This window comes from Leopardus geoffroyi, chromosome C1 (assembly GCF_018350155.1).
Source record: "Leopardus geoffroyi isolate Oge1 chromosome C1, O.geoffroyi_Oge1_pat1.0, whole genome shotgun sequence".
NCBI classification, from domain to species: domain Eukaryota; kingdom Metazoa; phylum Chordata; class Mammalia; order Carnivora; family Felidae; genus Leopardus; species Leopardus geoffroyi.
Window position 1 is genome coordinate 55,212,119 of NC_059328.1, and position 27,464 is coordinate 55,239,582.

Sequence of the window (27,464 nt, forward strand, 5' to 3'; positions counted from 1 at the left end):
TTATCCCTCACCAAGACACCACTTACACCTCATTTGAGCGACCTGGAAAAGTCACTGAGCAGATCCCTTACCAACTGAAAAACATTTCAGCCACTGCTGCTGACAACAATGTACTGAGGGACAGTAGGTACTGAACTCTGATTTAACAAATGCTCTAATTATTGTTTTCTTCTGAAGTCATGAAATAGTATTCTGCACATCCACATGTTGAAAAGCATTGAGAATAGACTCAGCTTAAGGGGAAGTCTGGGCTCAGCCCCAGTAATTAATGCAAGGTTTATGTAGCTGAAATGCAGAAAAGGAAGACAGCAGAACTGGCATCCAAAGTGGGGAATCGACAGTACTCTCCAGAAGAGATGGACGTGCAAACTGCCAGAAATCAAAATTTTCATCCAGAGCAATGCAGGGTTATGGATGACCACATCTGAATGAGGGGAGAGAAGGGGAACATGGCTACCTTAGGAAGCTTTCCTGCCCTCCACCCTTGACCTCAACCTGGCCTTATACATAAGAGTCTGTAGCAGTTCTTCCCATAAGCTATTTTAACTATGCACCAAAGGCCATCTCCCCTGAGACACATGTGTCTCAACAATCACAATTACACAGCATACAAAATGACTACGGGGCAAATGGCGTTCCCTGTGCTCAGATGTTGAGCAGAGTTTCCATCTATTAATCTCAATTTCCCGAGAAAGTACAGTCCTGAACTTAAAGTTATAGAACTAGTACAAGGGTAAGTTATCCAGATGTAAAGGGAAGTCGTAAAGAAGTTCACTCATTTTAAATATTTACTGTTTCCTAAAGAAGAATAATCCTTTTGAGGTTTCTGCTTCTGGCCAAAGTGTCGTAACAGGGACCGATTTATCTCTTGAAAGTGGACAAAACGCCTTGAAAGTGGACAAAACATGTGAACAATGATTTGCCAGACCCTGGATCTGGGGTAAAGGACAGTGACCCCTGAGAGGTGAGGTGTGCCATATGAATGCCTAGCTTTCTTCCTTAAGTGTTTTCAGACATGATACGGGGGAAGCCCAGCACACTCCCAGCTGTTTACGAGGAGGTGTCTCACCGAGGCATACTCCACAGCAAACTGACCTGGGGGTGGCAGAGGAAGCTAATGGCCACGTGGTGGGTACTGCAGGTCACCATGCACTGCAGAAGCTGGCTGTGGAGAAGGAAGATGTGCACGTGACAGGAGACCGGAGCCAGAGAACCCACCTACATTGCAGGATCTGGGCATTGGGGCAGCCCAGACACATGCACTACAGGGGCCAGATGCTGGGGAAGCTGCCTGTACCACCAGGCACTATCAAAGCCACATGGGCTGCAGTACCCACACACTGGGGATGCCACATGCTCTGCAGAGGTCCCACACACAAGCTTCCGGCACCGCAAGAGCCTGGCACCAGGTATGCCCTAAGTACTGTGGAAGCCAGCCTAGCAAGTACCCGGGAACGGGGAAGGAAAAAATCTCTTTTTCCTGCAATGTCTTTTTAGCGCCCTCTACTGACAAAATTTAACATAGTGCCTGCTGGCAAAGAAAAAGTATATACAAAGGGCTCAATAATTTTCTCAGTGCAGGCAATAAAGGGTGAATTGGAACTACATTGATTTCATATGGAAATTGACACCATGATTTTAAATTTCATATTGAAGTGCAAAGGGACTACAGAAGTGAAAACAATTTTGAAAAAGAACAAAGTTGGTGGATTAATGCTATTTGATTTCAGTGTGATCCAGTGATTCTCCTCCTACATTTATTTGCCAAGAGGTATGAGAGCATATACCCATACAAAGACTTGTACAAACATATTCACCACAGCTTTATTTGTAATACTTAAAAACTGGAAAGAGTCCAAATGTTTTTCAACAAATTAATGGATTAAAAAAAAAAACAAAACCCCTGTGGGCTAGCCATATGCTACACAGCAATAAAAAGTCATGAACTATTGATGCATACACTACATAGATGAATCTCTAATTACAGAGTGGAAGAAGCCAGATGAAAAAATTACATACTTTATGATTCTGTTTACATGAAATTCTAGAATGTGCAAACTAATAGCAGTGTCAGAAAGCTATGTTAGCAATTGCTTAGGGATAAGGAGAAAAGCAGCAGAGAGGGATCACAGAAATGTGTGAGGCAACTCTTAGGGGTACTGGGTATTTTCCTTAACTGGATTGCATGAGGGCTTCACAGGTATAAAATATATAAAAAATTATGGAAGTTTACACTATAAACGAGTGCCATTTATTGTATGTCAATTGTGCCTCAGCAAAGCACTTTAAAAAAAAACAGTTAATCTTCCTTTCAAATTATTATCTTATGGTGCTAACTTGTATGACTGATTTTTACAGTTTCAACTGAATAGACATGGGATAAATATATAGTTAAATGGAAGCAAGGAGTTTACCTCTTCAGTACAGAAAAGAACATATTCAAGACATCAATCATGTTACCGAGAACTAAAATAAGACCCAGTCAATAGTGTGATAATGTTGTGCGTTTGATTTTGTTATCTTCAAATATGTTGCCAAAGATTCAGAAATCAGAGACCAAAATAACCACCAAAATAGGTGATTCTATTGTGAGGTGAACAGATAGACATTTCTACAGAAAGAGAAAAGCTGCATTTTTCTTACAGTTCAAAAGCACATTCAACAGATGGCGACTTTTTGGGATACGTGTTAACACAAACCTTGCATTCTCAGGTCTTGGAAATGATTTACTAGTTGACAGCGGAATTGTTTAAGAGCTTACCTTGTGTCTCTCCTGCTATTGTACTATTGTTACATAAATCATTTCTTTTTCCCAACTGTTTTGATTCACAGCTTATTGACCTGGGCTTCCTCTCTCTCTTTCCTCTCATGTGTTTTGATATGCCAGATGTATCGTGAAGATTACTGGAGAGATGGTGTTGTCTTTTCCTGCCGGCATCACCAGACACTTTGCCAACAATCCATCGCCAGCTGCTCTGACTTTTCGGGTGATAAATTTCAGCAGGTTAGAACACGTCCTGCCAAATCCCCAACTTCTCTGCTGGTAAATATATTTTGCACAAATTTTTTAGAGATGTGTGTCGCTTAGCACTGGATACTTAGATGAAGGATATACCTTAGCAAGAAAATAGCATGGTAGAGAAATTACCGCTACTCAGATATGTTTGTAGATTCAACCCAGAAGTTTGCTACCTGTCAAAATCTTTTGTGTATAATCGTGTGTAGATGCTTTAATCGTGTGTAGATATGTATTCTAACGGCCAACCATCTCAAGGGGCTGAAGAGACATTTAGAGTAGTAAAATCTGTATCAGTGACAGTTTGTTTATTCATTGCCTGTTTACTTGCCATCAGTAAACAATGGATGAGGAGAGTGGGAAATAAGCCCAATAAAAGGAATAAAATCCATTTGTTGTCTTAGCATCTTTTAAAGTCAAATGATATTTGAACTGTGAGCTCGTCTTCACATGAGCTTGAAGTCTTTTTCGTGAAATACATAATTTTGCAGTAATGGTAATTGTTTTAATGGAACTGTACATGTATTCAAAGAAGCTAATGTGAATTTGTTTATATAAATATACTATTCACATTTTCTAACTGTTAAATCTGAACATGGACCTATCATACCTCCATGCATGTGGATTCACACAAACATACATGTGTATGGAGCTATTAAAAATGATCAACTATACGAGTTAATTACTGGCAATGAATGAGACAAAAAACTGTCATTCTTGACAGCTTCTTATCATTAAGTCCTGATATTTTACTCAAAAATCTCTCTCTAAAGTGGCCATTTTTTTCTCTTTACTGTGACCTCCCTGTCCAAGTGACCACTGTCATTTTCCTAGACCACTGAAAATGCTTTCCTTCTTCTCTTCCTGCATCCAAGCTTGCCCCCTTACTGCATTTTTTACACAACAGCTGAGTCACTTTCTGTGAGGTGAACCAGGCCATCCTCACGTATAATCCTCAAGTGGCTTTGCATTGCATCTGTACCTGAATGCAAACTTGTTACCACTGCCTTTGAGACCTAGAGTCGTCTACCCTTGCCTGCCTCTCTGTTACCATTTCCCACCGTCCTGCCTCAGAATCCTGGTAGCTCCAGCCAGGCTTGCCAGGCTTAAGAACAGGCTGGGATTTGTGTGCTTGTTTCCTCCGCCTCTGATACTATTTCTGTCCCTCTTCACCTGACCCTGACTCACTCTTCAGATTTCAGCTCTGCCTTGTCTCCCTGGACCATTCCACTCCTCTTCCACCCCCAACCCCCATTCTTAAACCAAATATGCCCTCTTGTTATTCCCTCTCAAGGTATCCTTTTCTTTCCCTTGTTTCTCTTGCTAGAATTAATAATTATATATCTGTTTGTGTTTCTTCATTCATCCATCTCCCCCACTAGACTGTAAAATCCATGAGAGAACGGAACACATCTCTTAGTTCACCACCACATCGTCAGTACCTTCCACTACACATGGCATCTAGTAAGGACTTAACTAACATTTGTTCAATGAATGAACAACTCAACTATCATTTAAAGAATTTAGTCAAGCTGGGTATTTATGTAGAAATAGCTAAAGGTTGTCGGTATTTGGAATTTAAGGACCAACATCGTTGCTTTCTTCACTGAGACTTGTTCACTCAGTGGTGACAAAACAGTCACAGATCTGTCAGGTGACTACCAAGATCACCTCCTCCTCTTTGGTCCTTGTGATGGTTTAACTGGCAAACTTGATTCCAGGTTTAAAAGTGTGGAAATATATGGTCACGCATTAAATGAAAAATAAACGTAAAGCAATCAAGACTGGGAATCAGAAGCTTGTTATTTCACTCTCCCTCTCTGTTTTTGACGTTCACATTGAGCCAGTTAATTTTATTTGTCAAGGTTCCTCCGTCTGAAATTAGGAGTTAGGTGCCATCATCTCACTGGTTTGTTTGTTAATAAGACGAGTGTGGGTGTTACAGTTTTCGTTGCATTTTTAGGCCATTATGTGGCCAGGTTTTTAATCATATATGCAAGAGTTTTATACTTATGTTAATATATCAGTCCTAGGAATTGAATTAAATAACACCCTGAGTATGTTTTTGCCTGGCACAATATTATATAGACCCTTACCTTACTATTATTATCTGCTAAAACAAGAATAAAAAATACTCATTTGGACCTTATAAATTCTAAATATTTGATTATTGTGTCAGGGCTGTGATTGGTAACTCATGGCCATGTAGCTTATGTGGGTTTGTTATGCGGGACTGCTCTAACATCACTACTACCAGCCCTAGTTTTTAAAAGGCAGCATTAGCGAGTATTTTTCTCGATCACAGTACAAGCCTTTTAACATCTATTGCCTTAGACCAGCCAATTCTCTCATTTATGTGTTCTGAAAGACTTCATTTAGGTTCGCAGCTCGGCACCTGAACACCTTTGGGTTTGCAACCCATTGACAGGGACCAAATTGAAGTTTACTTCTACTTTCCCATTATGAAAGGGGTTTGCTTGTAAAGAGTATTCGGGAACAATCGTGAAGCCAGTCATGAGACTAAAGAATTCTCAAGACTTCTTGAGCATTCAAGAATTGCCTCTCCAAGTAACTGGCATCTCTATCTGATTGATAAAGCTTTCTTGAATATTTATTAAAGCAAGTTCTCTGAGGAATTATCGTAGATATATGACTTAGCTTAATTTGTTATTAAACTTAGAAAATACATTTCTGTAAAAAATAGTGTCATTGGAATTTTCCCAACTATTCAGATCTGCTTAGTACAAATTAATGACATGTTACTGGATATTCATTCTGTACCTCTATTTTGGTACAGTGGGAAAGTATGACCTACAGTATACTGACCTGGGCTGGAATCCTGACTGTTCTTATTAGCTGTTACCCATAAGCAAATCACTTAATTTCACTGACTCTCTATCACTCTTATCTCCAGCCTCTGGGTAACTTGGATGCTCTTAGGTAATACAAGTTTAGACAGCCCTCATCAGCATCCTTAGCTCAGCTTACCCAGGGGCAATGTCTCAGGGGCCGGGAATCTTTTCCATCCACATCCTACATGCCCACATGCCCACAGTTGTAGAGCTTTGTTTTGTCCTCAACAACCTATACCAGGGCCCAGCAGAATTCACATGGGTCATGCTGAGACTGAGCCCCCCACAGCCACTCCCTCCTAACAAATCAGTAGCAGTTTTAAAGCCCTGATTTGTTTTTGACTCATTCTCTTAATTTGTTTGACTTTTGGAGGCTGGATCATACCAACTTACTTCTGGCCTGCCTTCATCACTTTATTACTGTCATCCTTCTGTCTTCTTAACCTCTAATTTCCATTCAGTAAGTGAGTTGTATGTCAGGTTACTGAATTACTTGGGCCCTCCATTTCCTTATTATGTGAAAGTGAACAGAGGCTGCTCATACTCTTGACTGATTCCATTTGTCATTGAGACAAGCATTTTCAAGATACATTGGGTGACTGACATATGGAGAGACACCTGAGCAAAGCTAACAAATCTTTAAGAATACCAAATTCCTGGGGCACCTGGGTGGCTCAGTCAGTCGGGCAACTGACTTTGGCTCAGGTAATGATCTCACAGCTTGTGAGTTCGGGCCCCGCGTTGGGCTCTGTGCTGACAACTCGGAGCCTGGAGCCTGCTTTGGATTCTGTGTCTCCCTCTCTCTCTGCCCCACCCTTTCTTGCTCTCTGTCTCTCAAAACTGAATAAACATTAAAAAAAAAAAAAAAAAAGAATACCAAATTCCTGAATTCATCACGACTACATTTCTTTGTTGTAACTACCATGATTATTATTTAAATTCCAAGACCATCTTGTAAGTGCAGTGACTATTTTCTGATCTGGATGCTCTCAGATAAAATACCATGGTAGTTTTAGGATCACCCTTTTCTCCTCAGCTGGAGATAAAGACTGTGTTTACATTTGGCCAAATATTTAACTCAGTAACTTCTGAGAAACTACTGTTCACGTCAATTAAAAAAAAAATCAATGTACCCAGCTCCTTGATTGCATTAACTGACTAATTCAGAGGAAACTGTGGTCATGTAGAAAGAGCTATTAAGTTTGGGTTAATAAATAATTCACTCTTTAAAGCAACCAGTTATCAACAGGATTGGTTGATATTATTGGGCACTCACTGAAATTCATAGCAATACAATCATACTTCCTTATGTGTATTAATCTCTTAACATAATACCATTCAGAACTGCAGTTGTACTAAAGCTATAGTACTGTTAGTAATATGATCTCTATAGATTGTCATAGATGGATATAGAAATCAGATGACACTTTGCTAAGATGCTTCTTTGAGTAGTTAATATTTGTCACGAGATGCGACTCAACAATTTTTTTTCCCAACTGAATAGTGATAACACTCAAAATGATGCCAATACCAAGGAATTCTGGGTAAACATGCCAAATTTGATGACTCACTTAAAGAAAGTGTCGGAACAAAAACCCCAGGCTACATATTATAACGTGGACATGCTCAAGTATCAGGTAAGCCTATTCATACAGTCAGGGTGTCTCTTCCACATTATAATTGTGTATTCTAATATGCCTAACATTAAATAAAAGAAAAGAAAATAACATTCCTTTTAATCTAACTTAAAAGCTATAATTTATAAGAAAATAGAAGCTTAAAAGGCTACTTGGAGATTATAAAAATGAAGTTGCAAGAAATTTCAATAATTGAGATTGAATCCTATGAATTTTAAAGCCTGTGGGATTTTTCTTTTAAGTCTCCATCCCATTTGTCATTAAGTGAACCTAGAAAGCAGACAGAATTCACCTACTGCAACATGAGGTGGGTGTAAAGTATTAAAGTGTAGGCAAGAAACTGAATTCTGGAATTAAGTCAGCTTCCTACTGGCCACTGACTTTAGACACTTAATCTCCCTGAACCCCTGTTTCCTCATCTGCAAATAAGGATAATAATGATTCCTACCTAGATGTTTTTTTTAATTAATTAATTAATTTATTTATTTATTTTTATTTACATCTAAGTTAGCTAAAATATGGTGCGACAATGATTTCAAGAGGAGAATTTAGTGATTCACCACTTACACTTAACACCCAGTGCTCATCCCAACAAGTGTCGTCATTAAATGCCCCTTACCCATTTAACCCATCCCCCCCACCCAAAACCCCTCCAGCAAACCTCAGTTTGTTCTCTGTATTTAAGAGTCTTTTATGGTTAATCTCCTTTCCTGTTTTTATATTATTTTTCCTTCCCTTCCCTTATGTTCCTCTGTTTCGTATCTTAAATTCCACATATGAATGAAGTCATATGATATTTGTCTTTCTCTGACTGACTAATTTCGCTTAGCATAATACCCTCTAGTTCCATCCACGTTGTTGCAAATGGTAAGATTTCATTCTTTTTGATCACCAAGTAATATTCCATTATATATATATATATATATATATATATATATATATATATATATACCACATCTTCTTTACCCATTCATCCATCAATGGACATTTGGGCTCTTTCCATAATTTGGCTATTGCCGATAGCGCTGTTATAAACACTGGGTGCATGTGCCCCTTTGAAACAGCACTCTTATATCTTTTGGGTAATACCTAGTAGTGCAATTGCTGGGTCATAGGGTAGTTCTATGTTTAATTTTTTGAGGAACCTCCATACTGTTTTCCAGAGTGGCTGTACCAGTTTGCATTCCCACCAGCAATGCAAAAGGGTTCCTCTTTCTCTGCATCCTTGCCAACATCTGTTGTTGCCTGAGTTGTTACTTTTAGTCATTTTGACAGGTGTGAGGGGGTATCTCATTGTGGTTTTGATTTGTATTTCCCTGATGAGTGATGTTGAGCATCTTTTCATGTGTCTGTTAGTCATCTGGATGTCTTCTTTGGAAAAGTGTCTATTCATGTCTTTTGCCTATTTCTTCACTGGATTATTTGTTTTTTGGGTGTTGAGTTTGGTAAGTTCTTTAAAGATTTTGGATACTAACCCTTTATCTGATATGTCGTTTGCAAATATCTTCTCCCATTCTCTCGGTTGCCTTTTAGTTTTGCTGATTGTTTCCTTTGCTGTGCAGAAGCTTTTTATTTTGATGAGGTCCCAGTCTGAGGACTGTCTTTATTCCATTGGATATTCTTTCCTGATTTGTCAAAGATTAGTTGGCCATACGTTTGTGGGTCCATTTCTGGGTTCTCTATTCTGATCCATTGATCTGAGTGTCTGTTTTTTGTGCCAGTACCATACTGTCTTGATGATTACAGCTTTGTAATACAGCTTGAGGTCCAGAACTGTGATGCTTCCAGCTTTGGTTTTCTTTTTCAGGATTGCTTTGGCTGTTTGGGGTCTTTTCTGGTGCCATACAAATTTTAGGGTTGTTTTTTCTGTGAAGAATGCTAGTGTTATTTTGATAGGAATTTCACTGAATATGTAGATTGCTTTGGATGGTGTAGACATTTTAACAATATTTGTTCTTCCAATCCATGAGCATGGAATGTTTTTCCACTTTTTTTGTGCATCTTCTTCATTTTCTTTCATAAGCTTTCTATAGTTTTCAGTGTATAGACTTTTCACCTCTTTGGTTAGGTGTATTCCTAGGTATTTTATGGTTTTTGGTGCAATTGTAAATTGATTTCTTTCTGCTGCTTCATTACTGGCGTATAGAAATGCAGTTTCTGTATGTTGATCTTATATTCTGCGACTTTGCTGAATTCATGGATCAGTTCTAGCAGGCTATTCATGGACTCTTTGAGTTTTCCACATAGAGTATCATGTCATCTGTGAAGAGTGAGAATTTGACTTCCTCCTTGCTGATTTGGATGCCTTTTATTTCTTTGTGTTGTCTGATTTCTGAGGACTTCCAACACTATGCTGAATAACAGTCCTACCTAGATGTTTTATAGGTTGTTGAGAGGGATTAATAGCCTAATATATTTCAAAGTATTTGTAAAATATAAGTAGCCCTAGGCCTGCCGTTTTGTTTTAAAGTGAGCTCTGAGGAATCCCATTTGTTGTTTAGTTGTGGTCATACTGTTTTCCAACCATCCAAGGAATTGGGTGGGAATCACAGCAAGCATGTTGTGGGATTGCCTTAAAATCTCAGCATGTTTATTTTTTGGCCACCAGGAGCATCCAATCAAAAACACACCTGTACAAATTCAAAAAGCACTTGTCACTGGGTAGAAGAGCCACTGTGAAGTCAAGAACTACCACTGAGATAGAGGGCAGAAACAGGCAGGGAAGGGTCAGTCTGCTGTGCTTTTGATTTACCTTATATAACACATTTTCAAAGCATAGTTCATTTGCAGAGGCTTGTGCCGCTAAAAATATTTCAAGTATAAAAACTTATAATAGTTATCTAACTAAATTTGTCATTGAAAACCATGTCTGTCATTCTATAAAAGAACCCATATCTGGGCTTGTTTCTGTAGCAACCACTGCTGCCTTCTGAGCTCAACCTGCCCTCAGGCCCCTTCCCCATGGTGTCCCTATGTGTGAGCAATGCTAGGCCAATAGCCAGCTGTTTATAGTCTTTAAAATTGGCAAAACTCATACTCCACACAAAAAAACTGGAAGGGCATGGAACGCCTGGGTGGCTCAGTTGGTTTAGCGTCCAATTTTTGATTTAGGTTCAGGTCATGATCTCACTGTTAGTGAGACAGCCCCATGTTGGGCTCTGCTTGGGATTCTCTGCCTCCCTCTCTCTGCCCCACACCAGCTCACACACGCACACTCTCTCTCTCTAAATAAACTTAAAAACAAAAATGACTGCAAGGGCATAGACGTCACGCACACAGACCCTGCAGTATATGTATGTGTGCTGGTTAAAGAAGTCTCCTAGAGTACCATCACAGTGAACAATCGAGACGTAGTAACATTGTGAACTCACTGTGGACCCAGAAATCAAGTTGGTATTTTTGTCTTTAGATAAGACAATATTTTTGATTCTGCAAATGTGGCTTTTCCTTGGTCAAATTCATCGTTGATTCTAGCTAGAATTGACAGGAGACGGTACAATGTACCCATTCTAATTAGAGGACCTGGGTTCAAGTCCTCACTCTGGCAGATCCCAAAGGAGTAATAATAATCTGCTTTGTCTAACTCGCTGGTATGTTGTGAAGAGAAAGTACGAGAGTATCAGCAGGTAATCTGTGTGAAAACACTAATGCTTTTACTAAGTGCTAGGCACTATGCTGACTGTTTCACGTAAAATGTCTTCGATTTTCCTGACAACTCTAGGGGTGGATATTATTATTATAATTCCCCTTTGGCAGATGAAGAAATAACTAAGGCTCAGAGAGGTTTAGTGACTGGTCCAAGATCTGCTTGTAAGTAACAGTCAGAACTCAGATCCAAGACTTGACTCCTTGGCCTCAGCTCCTAACCAGCTCCTAAACACCTCCCTAACTGACCTAAAGTGATTGTAAACTCTAAAGTGCTATGGAGATTTTATGTTTTTAACCTATAACAATTTACCTGTAGCACCCATCTCTCTTTCACAGGGCACCCTTCACAGTGATAATTTATTGAGGGCTCATTTGTAAACAGCACTGACAACATTGTGACATTTTATAGTTAAGAGTATTCCCATGGGAGATAGTCAGAGCTTCTAGCTTTGTCTCAGATTAGTGGTCGAGTCTTAAATATTCTCTTTGCTATCGTTTGGCAAGGTGTCTGCCCAGGGCATTCAGTCCACACCCCTGAACCTGGCAGTGAACTGGCGGTGTGAGCCAGCAAGCACTGACCTGCGCATAGATTACAAATACAATACGGATGCAATGACAACTGCGGTGGCCCTCAACAACGTGCAGTTCCTGGTCCCCATAGATGGAGGGGTAACCAAGCTCCAGGCCGTTCTCCCACCAGCAGTCTGGTAAGGAGACCCCAGTCCCCTTCCTCTTTATCAATGGGCTCTTTCTGGGCAAAGGGATCACAGACTTCTTAGCATTTGTGTTTCCTACAGGAGGAGATCACAGCAGGCCTATGTGTCAGGGTTCAGAGCAGGAAACAGCAACCATTCTGTTCTGTTATTTTAAGCAGAAAATGATTTAACACAGGGATTCAGATGCTCACACGATGGTGGAAGTGCTAGAGGAATAAGCTTTAGGCTGGATCTCCAAGAATGTTTCCCAGAACACTGCAGAACTGGCCTGCTAGGGAAGCTGCTACCTCGGCCACAACCAAGAAGCATAAATACCAGGAAGCTGCCCATGGAGCCATTGAATTCAAGAACTCACTGCTGCCATGTTGATCCAAGGATAAGAAAGTTCCTACCGGCACTGCCTTAACTACTTCTCAACACTCACAGAACTGGAGCCTGGGCTGTATGGAACACTTTGTTAGAAGATCCCCACATCTCAGTTGGGTTACTGGTCAGCAGAAAACAGCCACGAAAGTGGCAGGAGAATGGCCTCTGCCTCCCTTCTATCCTCCAAATCTCAAGCAGTGCATGTAATTGGTAGACCCTAACATGCATCTAGGACCCTAACTACAGGGGTGTCGAAGAAATGTAGGGTTTTGTTTTATAGCCTTCTGAGCTATAAAAAGACACCACTAGAGAAGGTATGGGAACAGATACTGAATAGACACTGTGTACCGATAGCAGTTGTTAAAAAGAACTTGTTCTCTTAGAAAAAAATTACTCTAGTTTTTCCATGTGATTCTTAGAAGCAAAAAGGAGAACATTAAAAAGAAAGTCAGCCATATGATAGCTCCAACTTAAGTTATCTGGATTAATTGGTTAACATTTCTCATCTGTGTTTTCAGTAGCTGTGTCAAATAACTGCCTGTCTTCTACATGTTTTCCTATCTGACAGTGTTGTGGCTAGTTACAATAAGGAACAGAAAAAAGAGAGAATTATAGATGGATGGATAGATGGATGCATGGATGGATGGATGGATGCATAGATAGGTACGTAGGTAGATAGATAAAGCATAAATTGTAGTTAACATTTTCAAGATTCATTTTTTTAAGTTAGCACTATCTAGAAAAAATATGGCATCCATTAGACAAAAACCTTTGCCTATGCAAAAGCCTTTTACCTATTTTATTTATAGGAATGCTGAACAACAGAGAATATTGTGGAAGATTCCTGATATTTCTCAGAAGTCAGAAAATGGAGGTAATGTCATTGTAGGCTTATTTTAATTAATATTTAAGGCTGAAATAACTTTCAGGTGTTAGCAAACTATTAGCAAAAATACACTTAGATTGAAAACAAGCAAAATATTTCACTTCACTTTGGTATATACTTATTTCAACCAATAAAAGCAAATAATTCCTGCATGAATCCTCTACTTCCCCTTTTCTGTCCACCCCCACATCAAACAGACTATTCTTCAGAGAAGAGCTTTTCATGAGACATGTTTTCATTTTGTATCAGATCTCAACTCTCTGCTAGTTTAGGTATTTCTTACTTTCTTGTGATATTAATCATAGCTTGGAAAATACATTGCCTTCCAAGTATCATGCTCCCAAATTTTGGAGTACCGTTTGGCTGAGTTACACTTTCATCAGTGTGCAAAAAGGAGTTCCTCATAATATTTCATGATAAATTTCATTCATTACCATTTTGTCACTGAAACATATACTATTGTCTAGTAAGTTAGATTGTGTATGTTAACTTTTGAATACAATTTCCCAAACTATATCCATCATGTTGTATTGACTGTTATCTTGTAATGATACTCTTTTCTTAGGGGTGGGTTCTTTATTGGCAAGATTTCAGTTATCTGAAGGCCCAAGCAAACCTTCCCCATTGGTTGTGCAGTTCACAAGTGAAGGAAGCACCCTTTCTGGTTGTGACATTGAACTTGTTGGAGCAGGGTATCGGTTTTCACTTATCAAGAAAAGATTTGCTGCAGGTAAGTGGGTATCCTGTGAGTTTCATTTGCAAAAATAGTGTTGCTGTAGCTACTCTTTCTTAAGAAGGAATAGTGTCTGATTTGCTTATCTTCTTTCTTTTCCTCTTCCCCACTCCCAATCCCCATTTCTCATCCCAGTTAGAAAGCAAACCAATTATAGAATGAGGTAAAAATGGGATGATAAACTGGAAATCAGAAATTAGAAAGGCCCTGACTATTTATCATGCCTCTGGTTCTGTTTCTTATGCAGGGATGACCAGTCATTCCCATTATATACATGTATACACTACGGTTAATGGAGTAAATCCTACTTTTACATATATATATACATATATATATATATATATATATATATATATATAGGCAAACAAAATAAATGCTATTTGCCTTTGAATTTACCTCTTAACTGAAAACTTTTTCTCCAACAGGACTTCATAGGTTTTAGACTTGTTAGGCATAGCTGAGATCTGAGAAGATCTATCTTTCACTTTAATATAAGTACCCTTAAAGAATCTAGGCCAGGTATCAGCAATGGTTGCCCATGAGCTGCAATGGCCGTGAGACAGGTTTTTGCATATATAATAGTTGGTTGGCAAAGGAGTCCCCAATACTAGGGTGATTATACTTATCAATGACTTGCTGGGATAACAAGATATCAATGACTTGCTGGTTTTTATGCCTGCTATACTCGTGTAATTATCAGTTATAGCCCTTTCACTGTCAAAAATGACCCAGGTTATATGGTTACTATTCCTGTAACAAGTTGGGTTCCCACATCCGGGAACAAATCCTCCACCCTATCCTAAAACCTAAACCTCTGCAAAGGATTCATTCACGGAAATGTGAAAAGACAACTTGCTGGGCTGGGAAATTGAAAACTTAAAAAATTGCACATATTTGATACTAGTATTGCTCTCCTCAAGATGCAGCGATTAGCTTCTAGTGGTAGGGCAGGAAGAATAAAAATGTTGCCCCCATATAATAATCACATTATGGAAGGTAACCTGCTGATATGTTGTTTTGTTTTGCAGGAAAATACTTGGCAGATAACTAATAAAATCATATGCAAGGATTTGGAGGATTCATATAATGGAGAACTGTTGTATGAGAAACAGGTTTTAATTTTGGTTTGATGAAAACAAACCAAAATCTGCACTCGGGATATATCTGCTGGAAATGTCAGTGACTTTCAGCAATGATTTCCCTCACACAATACCATGGTGACCAGTCTTACAGTATTTACTTCTAGGTGTAATATTGTTAATGGTTTTAAAATGTAATTATTGTATTTGTAAATTGTACTCATTCCAGTAAGGCAGTTAGACACTTGAGTTTTAGCATTTTACCATTCCTGAAATGGATGTAATTTCAACTGTGGTATGTAAATTTAATAGTAGTACTGTTGAATGGCACAATGCTTACAGAGGTAGATTGCATTTTGTCAATATATAAAATTTACATATAATATTGATAGCTGTCATAAAGGGGGTGCCACATACAAAGAAAATTAAGTGGAACCAGGAAAAAAAAAACTTCTTTTCTTCAATCCTTAGTATGTTTTACTCTAGTGCTAAATAAAAATTCTATCTTCAAATATTTAGTGGGTTAAATTCAGAAACTATTTCAGAAAAAAAAATTCTAAAGTTACAGCATATTCAAGAAAAGCATTAATTACCACTTTTTAAAAAGCTTTTTTTTCAAACTGCAAATTTCATAAAAATGCAAACTGTGTAAACAGGACCTCTTATTTTTATAACTTGTGTAAAAAGGGAAAGCAATTCATATTTAAAGTTTAAGTGTATGAAATTCTAACCAAGAGTAGAGAAGATGTTCAAGTCTTAACCTTGCCCCCCTCTCTCTACAGTTTAGCAAATGTGGAGATTTGCTGAATAATATCAGACTAAAGCCAAAATTGTGATTTTAAAATTTCAAAACTTTCCATAGGTGAACTGGTTAACAGCTTTTGCACAATTACTATGAACAGAGTCTCTCCCATCTAGCATGGAGAATGGTCACATATCTTTCTCTTTCAGGAATCAAAACACTAAGATTGAAATCTCATAAAAAAAAAAAATTTAGTTCCCTATTTAAGTCCAGAAGGAAAATTTTAATCATCATCATTTATATCATTTGGGAAGGAAAAAAAAACAAGCTTTATAAATGAGATTATGAGATTCTATCCACATTATTGTACAATAAATTTCCTTTTGGCTAAGATTCATCATATGTAACTAACTATAAATCGTTGCCGCTCTTAGGGAACCAGGAAGAAAGTTATCAAAAATTTATGTCATGATTTCATTGTTGCAAGGTGTGATTAAAACTGTAATTACTCAGTCTGTCCTCACACTGGGGGGATTCAGAATGGAGAAGCACTTCCTCAGGGGTGGGTCACAGTTGTAAAACCTCCCTCCTCTACCATCTGAAAATATAAAACTCCCTTTAAGTCATAGAGCTTTCTTTACACATGAACCAATTCTTATTCTAAGTTACACTGTTAAATAACTAATTATTAAGCTGTTATATTTATCATTAGTTGTTAAGTTTTACATTCACTTATATTTGACAAAGAATCGTTAGCCCTTTAAATTTTAGAATCAAATTAAATTTTGTAAGTCTTACTTTTAAAAAGAGATTGTGACTGGCAATTGTTTATAGTGGAACTTTTTAAATTAATATTTGTACTTCTCAATCAGTGCTTGCTACCAAGAGAATGTTCAAAAAGGTCTGTTTCACCTCAGAAGAATTCCTACTATCCAAACACTCTCAGTTGGCTCCCCAAATAGTCTGGTATTGAAGTTTTTTGAACAAATTATTAATATACTCATTTTAAGTAAAGATACTCAATTTGATTTTGAAACCAAAATAGAAAATGCAAACTTTTCACTCCCATAAAACATAGGGAAAACTTTGAACACTGAAACCAATGGAGAATAAGCAGATAGTTGTAGGTAAGATAATTGAGAATTATCCAACATACAAATATAAAAATGCGTTTTTAAGTAATTCATGAGAAAACATATTGAATATTATTAGTACAAAGCATATTAAAAATGTGTAAATATTACTGGTTCTTATGTCTTGCTCTTTATATTTTATTTTATATAGTTCTAGCGTGAATTAGTAATTAAGCACAAGGGGTTTTTTTTCAGAGTAATTTTGTTGATATTGTAAAAAATATAATTTAAAACATAGATTACAATAATTTCTAACATTATTCAAATGTTTCCAGGAACTAAATTTGAAACTATGGAGATCTCTTATGATCCCTTAATTAGGCTTTGTGAAACAGAATGGAAGTCATTGGCTTCATAATTATTAAACTTTCAATAACCAGAACCTCATTAGAGAATACATCCTTCTCCTTTCAGAAAATAGGTCAAAGAATAACACAACAAACTCATATCAGGGATTTAGATTCTGGTGGGCTTTTTTTCAAACTTATAATTTATACCTGTTATACCTGTGTCTATAGTACTGTACAATAGGAATTCACATTAGGAAAAATAATCCTAGACAATGCAAGAGTCTCTGCTATTGAAAAAAAAACAACAACAACATTAAGTCAGGTTCATTATCAATTCCTAAAATTAAACAAAATGGGCAAGTATATAGTAATATTTTCAATACCAGGGGTTAAAATAAAAAGCAAGAGTTCTCAATAACCAGAACACCATTTCCTGAGATTTATGATTTTAAAAGTTTCTGTTCTAACAAGATAGAAAGTATGAATGATATTGCTTTATTTTGACAACATGGAAAGTATGTTTTTCTTTTTAAAATAAATTCCATATTTTCTTGATATTTTTAAAATAAATTCTTATTAAGAATTAGTCTGAATTTTACCATAGTTGGAATTTATAATTCCTAAGAATTAAATTTTTAATTATTTTTAGAGCTCTGTTCTTCTCTACACTTACAGCCAAACTGAAAAGTCACTGTATGGTATTTGGGAACATATTTAACCTATAGAGAAAGAATGTCGACATTTCAAATGGTTTTCAGTAAATAGAGATGCTTTATTTTTGTTTTTATGTATTTGTACTCAATCTTAATCTGCAAAGCGTTTGAGGCAATAATTTTACACATTGTCATTTCTAAATCTTCTTTAAAGAAGCCTGGTAACTACATTAACTCTACCACTAACTCCTGCTGTGTGATGTTGGACAAATCACTACCCTTCTCAGTTTCTCATCCTTAGAATGAAGGATTGGGATTGCCAGTGATTTTCAAGCTTTTCTTAACAGCAGGACTTTTTTCTACTAAAGTTGCACATGGAATTCTGTTAGACAAAACAGTTCAAAGCCATGAATGAGTTCCTTCAGCAGTTTAAATCTGTGCCCCCCCCCCAACCAACACTATTTAAACACCATCATAACGTATCAACAATCTATAAAATTTTTCCCGCCTCTGAAGTTCCATGATTCTACTAGACTCAGATGGATCCACTTGGGGGGGGTTCATAAGAAAACTTGTACAATCACAGTGATTGACTGATGTATAATAAAAATTTATACTTACTGGAGTGCTTACCATATACCAATCAATATAGATATTAGCTCATTTAATCCTTATATCAACCCAAATGTTGTAAGTACTCTTTTTAATTCCTATTTTACAAATGATGACATTGAGGCTTAGATTAATTAATTTGCCCAAAGTGACACAGAAGCTGGAAGTAACCCAGTTATCTTGACTGCAGAGGGAGCCGCTGGCCAGTTTTGCTTGTTCATTCTGGGAAATAAATTCTACATATTCCATTTGAATCCCAAGGTTAAAAGGTGCTATGAAAAATTAGTATCAAAATATGGGTAATTCTAATAGCAAAATTGTTGGAAAAGAGTATGTTTCTCAAATTATGACTTTTGGACTGTTTGCATTAACATTCATTTAAAGGACAATGATTTGGGCTCAGTCACCACCACATCCCCAGAGCTTAGAAGATAGTAGCACATCAATAAGTTTACATTGAATGAATAAATCTCTAGGGATACTATTTAGTAATATGTATTTTGACAAGCACCCAAATTTTGAGAATCACTGCCCTAATAGATGTCTGAGGTCCTTCTTAGTTATGACATTTTATCAGATTTTAGGCATTAACTGTAAGTCAAATATCACTTTTCTAGTGAGCTTATTTTTTCACTCAGTCCATTTAACTTTCTCCAATCTTAAAAAAAAAAAAAAAGATTCAGGGCTTTTTCTAGAGTTGCTTAGAGTTCTCCTGTTATGCTATCTCTGTGTCAAAGTGGCTTGAAATTCATTCTCTCATTTTCATATTTCTGTCCTTTTCATCAATGTCTTAAAAGAGTAAGAGAAACTGTAGGGAGACTGCAAGTTCTCACTCATTGCAAATACAGAGTCCTAATAAATGTCTTCCTCCTTGCAAGAGACATTCAGACAGATATGTAACTTGTGAGTTGACCCTATTTATTTTGTAGGTCTTTGAACTGGATGCTGTATAAGCATGGACTGGTGTCATTCTATAGGAGTTGCACCAGTCATTTTTATTTTTCCTTTATTTTTTTTTCCGAAATAACCACGCTGTCAATTAAATTTGAATGACACAGTAAAATGTGCAGATATCTACTAAGAAGACGAGTTGTGGAGTTTGCTATTTTTTTAAGCCTTCTTTTTCCTTAGATTGTGCATTCAGCAAAATCCCATTCAGTTTAAATATATTCATTTTGCTACATGGTTTTTTGACCAGCAATTTTTTTCAATGCAAGTATAATTTTGTTATGATATCAAAAGGTGGGTGATCTCTAAATATTGCTTCAAAAGTTAATATAAGTAAAAATGATGTTTCCTTGAAATAAGTCAAATTAAATTGTTGATACAAATGGACAAATTAATCTATGTTACATTGATTAAAGAGTGTTCCGATGATCCCCCCCCCCACTACCTTTTACTATGTGCACTTCTGTCTTGAGGCTTTATTAGATTTTCCTGCTTCTTTTGTGGGGTTTTTTTTTTTCCCATTTAGCAAACAGCATCTAAATGCCATTCCCTCACTCATGAATTAAACATGGACGCCATTACATTATATTTTGTGCATGGAGTGTATGGAGGAAAAATGAGGTAGGAGTCCTATATTTAAATCTCCAAATATTAAAAAACAAACAACAAACGAAAACCCACTAGCTTTTCTTTATGTCATTGCTTTGATGTTCTGTCGTCTTCTGTAGGCTAGAGTTGCAATTTTAATATCTAATTCAAACTGAAATATTCTTCTTGAAGGAATGTCAAATTTTCGGGTCTATTAAGGTGATCATGGTCATACCTCTTCATTATCCCTCATGTTTAATATCTGATTTCTATCTTCAACGAGTATTCTTGTGAGAGAAAGGCACCTCCTTATTGACATTCACCATAAGTATAATAATTTATTCTCCACGTATAACTTCTAAAGTTATTTTTCCTTTGACTTATAGTATTTTCGATTGTCTCCTTCTATCCCTAGGATAGTAGATTGCTTGTTCTAAATACATCTTTAAGCTTATAAGAACAGATGTTTCAATGAGAAGCAAATATATTTTTATGTGTCACTTGAAACTGAAAGAAAAATAAGTAATGGAAACTTCTACTGCATTCACCTATATTCCAGTATTTTCCAAATTGTGTCCCGGTCTACTGGTTCTGACAAATGTTCACAGTGGCCTGCGAATACATGATCCTATGCCATAGTCCCCACCCCTCGGACATTGATAATAAAGGTCAGTGTTTTAATGAAGCTTAAGAAAGTTATTAAATCACAAAAACACTTTTTTTTTTCCCAAACACACCTTGAAGAAACTTGAGAAAAGTTTTCTTTTTAACACCAGCTAACATATCCTTCAAGGACTGCAAATAATACAACCAGGAATGTTTTGAAAGGATGCTTCTGGGTCTTTGAAAAATCCCTACCATTTCAAATCAATTAGTATTTATTTTAAGTTTCATTAGTATATCTTAGTGAATTTAACTTTATCCCCTAAAATATTCAAAATAAAACAATGAAGTTGTTTTAGTATATTAATTTTTTAAGTATCATGTTTAAGGTCTGTACTAATGACCAGCACATCAGGCTGCCATCTGTTGAAAACAATCCAAATTCTTTACAGAGTGGAATTACTGCTAATGGACAACCTTTGATAATATTTTATTAAACAGCTTTAAGAAATTGAATCATGATATCTCAACACTGACAGCATTTTTACATAATCTTGTTAGAAACTATGTAAAAACATTTTTTTAAATGAGAGGGATACATTATTTAGCAAGGATTTTGCAGAACTGGACACTCTATTAATAAGCATTTTACAGTTCTTTTTTTGCTATGCTTTATTTTGCAAATCAATTGTTTTTACTCAAAATCAGCAAAATTCCTTTAAAAAAATTCCTGGACAAACTGATTCAGAATAGAGCTGAAATCACTTTACACTTCTCTAAATATAGCTCAATTTTTAATTCATTCAGAGTTTGTGAATCAGCTTGATAGATGACCAGCCATTTATCATTTTAAAATATTCCATCGAATGAGTGTATCATGTGAATGTTAATTCCATCTCATTTGTTCAGCTGTATATTACTTCATTGACATTTTCTCCACCTTTTGTCTTTTTTTTGGCAAAACTAATGCTTAGTGTTATTCATACATACATCATTACTTTAAACTATTTTAAATAATACACCAAATAACTATCGCTGGGATCACTGTCCCAAGGTCCAAAGCCAGATTGTTTTCTTTTCCTTGTGAGAGGTGATAGGATGATAATTCTTATAGCTGTGTTGGTTTTGCAGGTCAGTATTGAATTCTTGCTTTGTTAAATGGATGTGCATGAAAGAGATTGGCTCCTGTCTGATCTGTCTGTTTCTCTCTCAATTTAAGAGAGTTGGAAAATTGTTGTTGAATACATTTTCTGGAAAAAGCCAAGTGTTGGTATGATGATATGCTAATCTTATCTATGAGTAGAGCTTCACTACAGGCTAAGCAGTCATTTATAGAGCTGGCTTTTTTTTAACTGTTTGAATATTGTTGGGTTTCAATATACAATTTTTTTTAATTTTTCACTTTCCGTAGGAAAAAAAAATCTATGAATGAAATGATCAGATTTTAATGTTCATGTCTACTAAGTGTCATCCATTTTTTTTTTACTTTAACAATAAGAGAGATTAGGAAAAGAATGTCAGAGAAATTTTCCTGTGTTTCTAAATGTAATAAAATTCAGTCAGTTGTCTTTCTTAAGGAAAATGCTGTTCGTATATACTTGAATTTCAGCTGGTGGTAGCCTTTATTTAGAATTCCCCCCATGAGCTTTATAGCAACAGTAAGCTGAATTTCTTTATGACCTGTACGGAGTATATAATTTCACAAAATTCCTTGAGCATAAAATATTTATAAAAGACATTGTGGATTAAAATACTCAAGTATATTTTTAAAATCTTGTTAAAAAGTTGATGCCTGGCTCTTTTTCCTACGTGTTGTAATTCAACAGAGAGTACTTTTATTCCCATAGCAGTTACTGCTTTGTCTATGATGAAAGCTTTACTGCTTCTGCGCTGTGCTCAAGAAGAGAAACAGCAAAAGAAGCAAGGGCTGGCTGCAGCAAAGCTCGCTGTTGAGCAATGGTGACGTGAATGTGTAGTACTGATTTCTTGAAGATAATCATGAGAACATTTTAACGTTACTTGCCTTATGAGTTAGAAAAGGTGTGGATATCATTTTTTTTGTAAATAATGATTTTTACAAATGTTTTTTCTGTCATAATTTTCCCGATCACCCATTTCACAAATCCTGAATATGCAATTATTTATCATGACACATTACTGCAACAAGGGTTCCCGTTTCAGAACAAAGTTTAATTATACATGAGATCAAGATGAAATATCTGAGTAAGTTGTTATTTACATGTGATTTTTTTTTCTGAAAAATAAATGAAAACTCTAAAAATAAATTGAGTTGTGAACCTCTTTTATCAGCAGCCGCTTAAAATTTTATCATATTTCTGGAAAGTGCTGTCACATGTTTAGGGTGGGCAAAGCGGGCGAAAGGTTTGGCACAGTGCAAAAGTTTTAGAGTTGGACAAATCCAGCTCCGTGATTTAACTACAGGCTTGAGCATGCTACTCAATGATTCTTCATTCTTATCTTAAAAAAAAAAAAAAAAAAAAATGGAGTTAATGTCCCTTTATCATGGGGCTAACGAACAGTTTAAATGAGATAATCTTTATCAGTCACCTAATAGTTCCTGCCTACTACATAGTAGACACTCAATAAACAATCCTTTCCTGTTCTTATTTGTCTATGAATAGGGATTGGGATGGAACCAGAACACTTTACTGATCTTTCTCTGGCTCTACGGTTATCCCAGTGTATTGCTATTGTAAGCTAATGCTGACTGCACTGAGCACTCAATCAAGGGACATGTGCCAAGCTAGTGACTTAGAGGCATTATTTTATTTCTCTCTCCAGTGATTGTGCACTATGTAAGGTTCTTTCAAGGGTTTGGTTTGTTTGCTTTGGGTTGAGAGAAGGAGCTTGGAGTTAATTATTAAGGAAATTAAGGACGAAGGGCCTATTAGATACGGCAGGTGGGTCCTCAAGCCCAAACAGCCTCCATTTCAAAGCTTCTTAAACTTTAAGAGGTTGGGAAGAGAACTGTTAAGGAAAGTGAAGGAGCCGTATTTACAAGGCACAGGAGATAAATCCATACGCTGCACGGCCCTGACCATGTTATTTAAGATCTCAGAATCTCAATTTTCTCTATCTGTAAAAGGTTAACAATCTTCCCTTGACAGAGTTGTTGGGACAACTAAATAAAACGGAAGTTGTTTTCCAAGTATCTGGTAAATATTAGCTCTCAACAAATTATCCCTCTGATGGCATATCTGTACCTTGGAGCCTCAGGGATCTGGGAAAGCGAAGGGGGGGCTCTACTTTCTCTCTGTGCCTCAGATTTCCTGCCCCAGGAAACCGCACTCCTGCCCCTGGCGTTCAGGGAAAAGGGACCTGGATGAGGGCTCCGTGGGCTGCTGCTTGGGTCCCAGAGGACCTCGCCGTAGGATGAACCGGTTCCCTCCAGCTCACAGCCACCCCGGGACACAAACGGGCTCAGGGCGTCCTCCGCTGGGCAGAGACGATGAGATCCTTAATCCTTAGGGCAGCTCAGAGGACCACGCAGCTACTATGACCCTCCCCGGGCGGGCAGAGGAATCTGTTTGAGGAAGTCACCCTGGAGACCAGGCGCGGAGCACACGGGGAGTGCGCGGGCGGCCGCAGGCGGAGGGAGACGCGGGCGGCGGCAGCCTCGCCGTGCGCCGCAGGCTCCCGCAGTGGAGGAGAGGGAGGTCCAGGAGGCCCCTGGCGGAGCCGCGGCTCCAGCGCTGCTGTGGGTAAGCGCTCATTCTCCGCGGCGCCTGGGGGTGGGAGAGGAGAAGATACAGCAGGTGGGAGGGTTGCCGAGGAGGGAGGGCCCTGTGGTAAGAAATGGCCTGTCTGCGCTGGCCTTGGCCTCCCTGAAGCCTACCCCTCCTCCCCACGACAAATGGGAGAAAGTGGCCCCAAATCACTGGAAGTAAGTCTTGGCCTTTCGTCCCCACCCCATCCACCCCCCTCCCCCTTCGGACCTCCTGCATGTCTGAGCTTTAGGGTGATGACTAGTACAGAGCTGGCCAGCTTGGTCTGCTCCTTGAGAGCGATGAGTCCTCTGCAGTCTTCCTGAGGCCCGGCAACACTGGGCGGCCACACCTCTGGGGACCTCTAGATCCCAACTCTGGAAACGAGTGAGCAGACCAAGGTCTATCTGTGTCACTTTGGATCAGAACCTGAATGACCCGCTTAATGAGGTTGAGTGTGCCCTACCACACGCATAGACACGTGTAGGCACTCATACTCATATACACAGACATACACACAGACACTTATACACACAAGCATACACAGATGCCCACACTCACACACCACACACACACAAGACGCACACCCACAGTCAGTACACAGACACAGAGCACACAAAGGCTCACACACAGACACACAGGCACACACTCACTTGGGTGCACAGATAATCAATAGCTCATACACACAGGGGCACACACGGGTACACACGGGGGCACACACGGGTACACACAGGCACACACTTACACCCATGTACACTGATACTCATACACACAGCCTCACACACTCATGCCCACACAGGCACATACCCACAGACACATGCACAGGCACACACTCACAGAGGGATGCTCACGCTCATGCACACACTCACACAGGCACACAATCACACACACACCCCTCACTGCCTCCCTTCCAGCACACAATACCTCTGCCAAATCTGTGTGCCCTTTGCCTCTCTACTCTGCCACTGATCACACTGAGGTTTTTAGATTGTATACTTGTCTGCCCTACCCACTCAACTGCCAGCTCCTTGAAAGCAGGGATTCTGTTTTAGTTCTTTTTAGTGTCTAGGACAGTGTCTCCTTATTAGGGCTCTCAGATTTACAGATTATAAAATAATTTAAATGACTATCTAAATTTCTATGTAGGCAGTAGAACAGTAGACCTACAGTCTAAATTCTGGGAATTCATTCCTACTGGCAGCTTTTTGACAAGCATTTGAGAAAAGGAAGTAGGTTTTCTAATAAAATACTTTGCTTAAGGTTAAGTTCTGTGTGCTGTTTACAAAGTAAATCTCTTTGGCTTGAAAAAAATACCCTTTGGGGAAGACAATTTTAATTTTTAAAGTACTAGCAACAGCAACACATATTAATTAGCCAACTTTTATCAGGATTAATTTGGGGGGGAGGCAATAAAAAATATTGCTTTCTGACGTGGAATATCTTTCTTCCACACAAGGCTATCATTTCTCAGTGACTTAACCTCTTCTGCTATTAAACATTTAGCTGAAGCTTAATATCTGCTTATGTGAATTATACTATTGCATAGATAAAAGTTAGAGGAGTTATCATATTTCCAATTATACTGATCAGAATAACAACATGTACTCATTACTCTCAAGGAAAGTGCACATCCCCATTCAAAAATTGTAGAAGACTATTCTGTGTTTTTTGTAGTTTTTTTTTTATTTTTTTTAATGTTTATTTATTTTTGAGACAGGGAGAGACAGCATGAATGGGGGAAGGTCAGAGAGAGAGGGAGACACAGAATCTGAAACAGGTTCCGGGCTCTGAGCTGTCAGCACAGAGCCTGACGCGGGGCTCGAACTCACGGACCGCGAGATCATGACCTGAGCCGAAGTCGGATGCTTAACCAACTGAGCCACCAAGGCGCCCCTATTCTGTGTTTTTTAATCTAGAATGAGTCTCTGTGTTATACTAAAATGTTTTCAGATCTTCCATCTGCTATTTTACAAAGGTTGCTTTCCATAGGCTATGATGATGTCAGACATTGCTAAAGACAGAATGGCTCATTCTGTGAAGAAAAGGGGAAGTATGTCTTCTCTAAGTGGTCGAGAATTCTGGCAGAAAGAACTTCACAGGTGCACCAAAAAGTGAGTAACTGAATGTCTAATAACCTAAATTTGATTATTGAGTAAACCGATTCATAATGCTTATCAGAAGAAACAAATTCCTTTGGGACATAAAAAGAGAGAAAATGGGCAAGTACAACATTCGGGTCACCTTTTGGGGCTATATTTTACAAAAGAAAGAAAACAAGAGTGAGAAAATCTAAGTGATATGTTGATTCCAGCAGCATCTTTTTACTATTTCAAGGAGCACCCCCAAAAAATCATCTACTCAAAAGAAATGCCATAAGCGATGTGGATAAGCTGCATCTTACATGTCTCTTAAATTCTTCTCCTCAATATCATATCAATGAATAGATTTTGCATTTTACAATCTCTCTCTATATAGGGTATATATACATATATATAATGCATTTATCATTATTTTATACAAATTTCGTGATGTATTTTCAATAGTTTCCCTTTAAATGGCTGCATAATACTTTGTTTATAATTCTGGGCTAGTTAGCCATGCCCCAATTCTTGGGCATTTTAAGTCTGTTTCCACTTTTTTTTCTTTTTCACTATATAATAAGTTTCTGCTTGTTTTCTTTCCAGAAGTATGATTAGTGGGTCAAAGGGTAATAAGTACATTTTTTTGGCTCTTGATGCATATTGCATTTGCTCTCTTAAAAAGATTAATTAATTTTTAATACTTGCATGGCATTTCTTTTTGACTGCCATTGGGAAGAAAACAAAGCAAATTATATGACGCAGAGGTCAATGAATTTATATAATAGACTTTCTTAACGATTTCTGTGGGATTGGAGGATGTGGTATAGAAATCCCCATGGTTGGGCAGCAAGAGCTGGTGTGTTCTGTGGAGCAGAAACCAGAAAACCTGGAATAGATTTGCATTATAATTCTGAAATCAAATCTTTCCACTTTCAAAGTGTATTAATGTACTTATTTAAAAGTCCGCTTTCCAACCCTGATGTTTGTGGATTACAAATACAGCCTTTTTCACAGATAGGAGATGTAATGGAGTAGCAATCTCACCTAATGTCAGAAGTAAAGCTAGGGGAAAAATTAACTTCAACAACTTTTGCTTCTGACCCTAAGCCCTTTTGGCTGCTAGTCCCAATTTAAGTGTAAGAGGTTTTGTTCTTTT

The 27,464-nt window shown here is 37.7% G+C and overlaps 2 protein-coding genes across 37 annotated transcripts in view; both read left to right on the plus strand.

Moving 5' to 3' along the window:
- The window catches only part of SGIP1 (SH3GL interacting endocytic adaptor 1), a 206,338-nt gene extending 183,551 nt beyond the window's left edge, over positions 1-22,787 (plus strand). For 35 of the 36 annotated variants that reach the window (XM_045477730.1, XM_045477729.1, XM_045477736.1 and 32 more), the window contains 6 exons: positions 2,888-3,043; positions 7,373-7,505; positions 11,658-11,860; positions 13,045-13,109; positions 13,687-13,851; positions 14,883-22,787. In XM_045477730.1, coding sequence (XP_045333686.1) covers positions 2,888-3,043; positions 7,373-7,505; positions 11,658-11,860; positions 13,045-13,109; positions 13,687-13,851; positions 14,883-14,905 — 745 coding nt within the window. In that variant the 3' untranslated portion in view covers positions 14,906-22,787. Of the gene's footprint in view, positions 1-2,887; positions 3,044-7,372; positions 7,506-11,657; positions 11,861-12,803; positions 12,910-13,044; positions 13,110-13,686; positions 13,852-14,882 lie in introns of those variants that run through there. The other variant, XM_045477751.1, reaches the window with a different exon arrangement.
- A 97-nt stretch (positions 22,788-22,884) lies between these two features.
- The window catches only part of DYNLT5 (dynein light chain Tctex-type family member 5), a 31,264-nt gene continuing 26,684 nt past the window's right edge, over positions 22,885-27,464 (plus strand). Inside the window, exons 1-2 of the mRNA XM_045477766.1 lie at positions 22,885-24,224; positions 26,217-26,338. Of these exons, the coding sequence (XP_045333722.1) occupies positions 26,220-26,338 (119 nt within the window). The 5' untranslated portion in view covers positions 22,885-24,224; positions 26,217-26,219. The remainder of the gene's footprint in view (positions 24,225-26,216; positions 26,339-27,464) is intronic.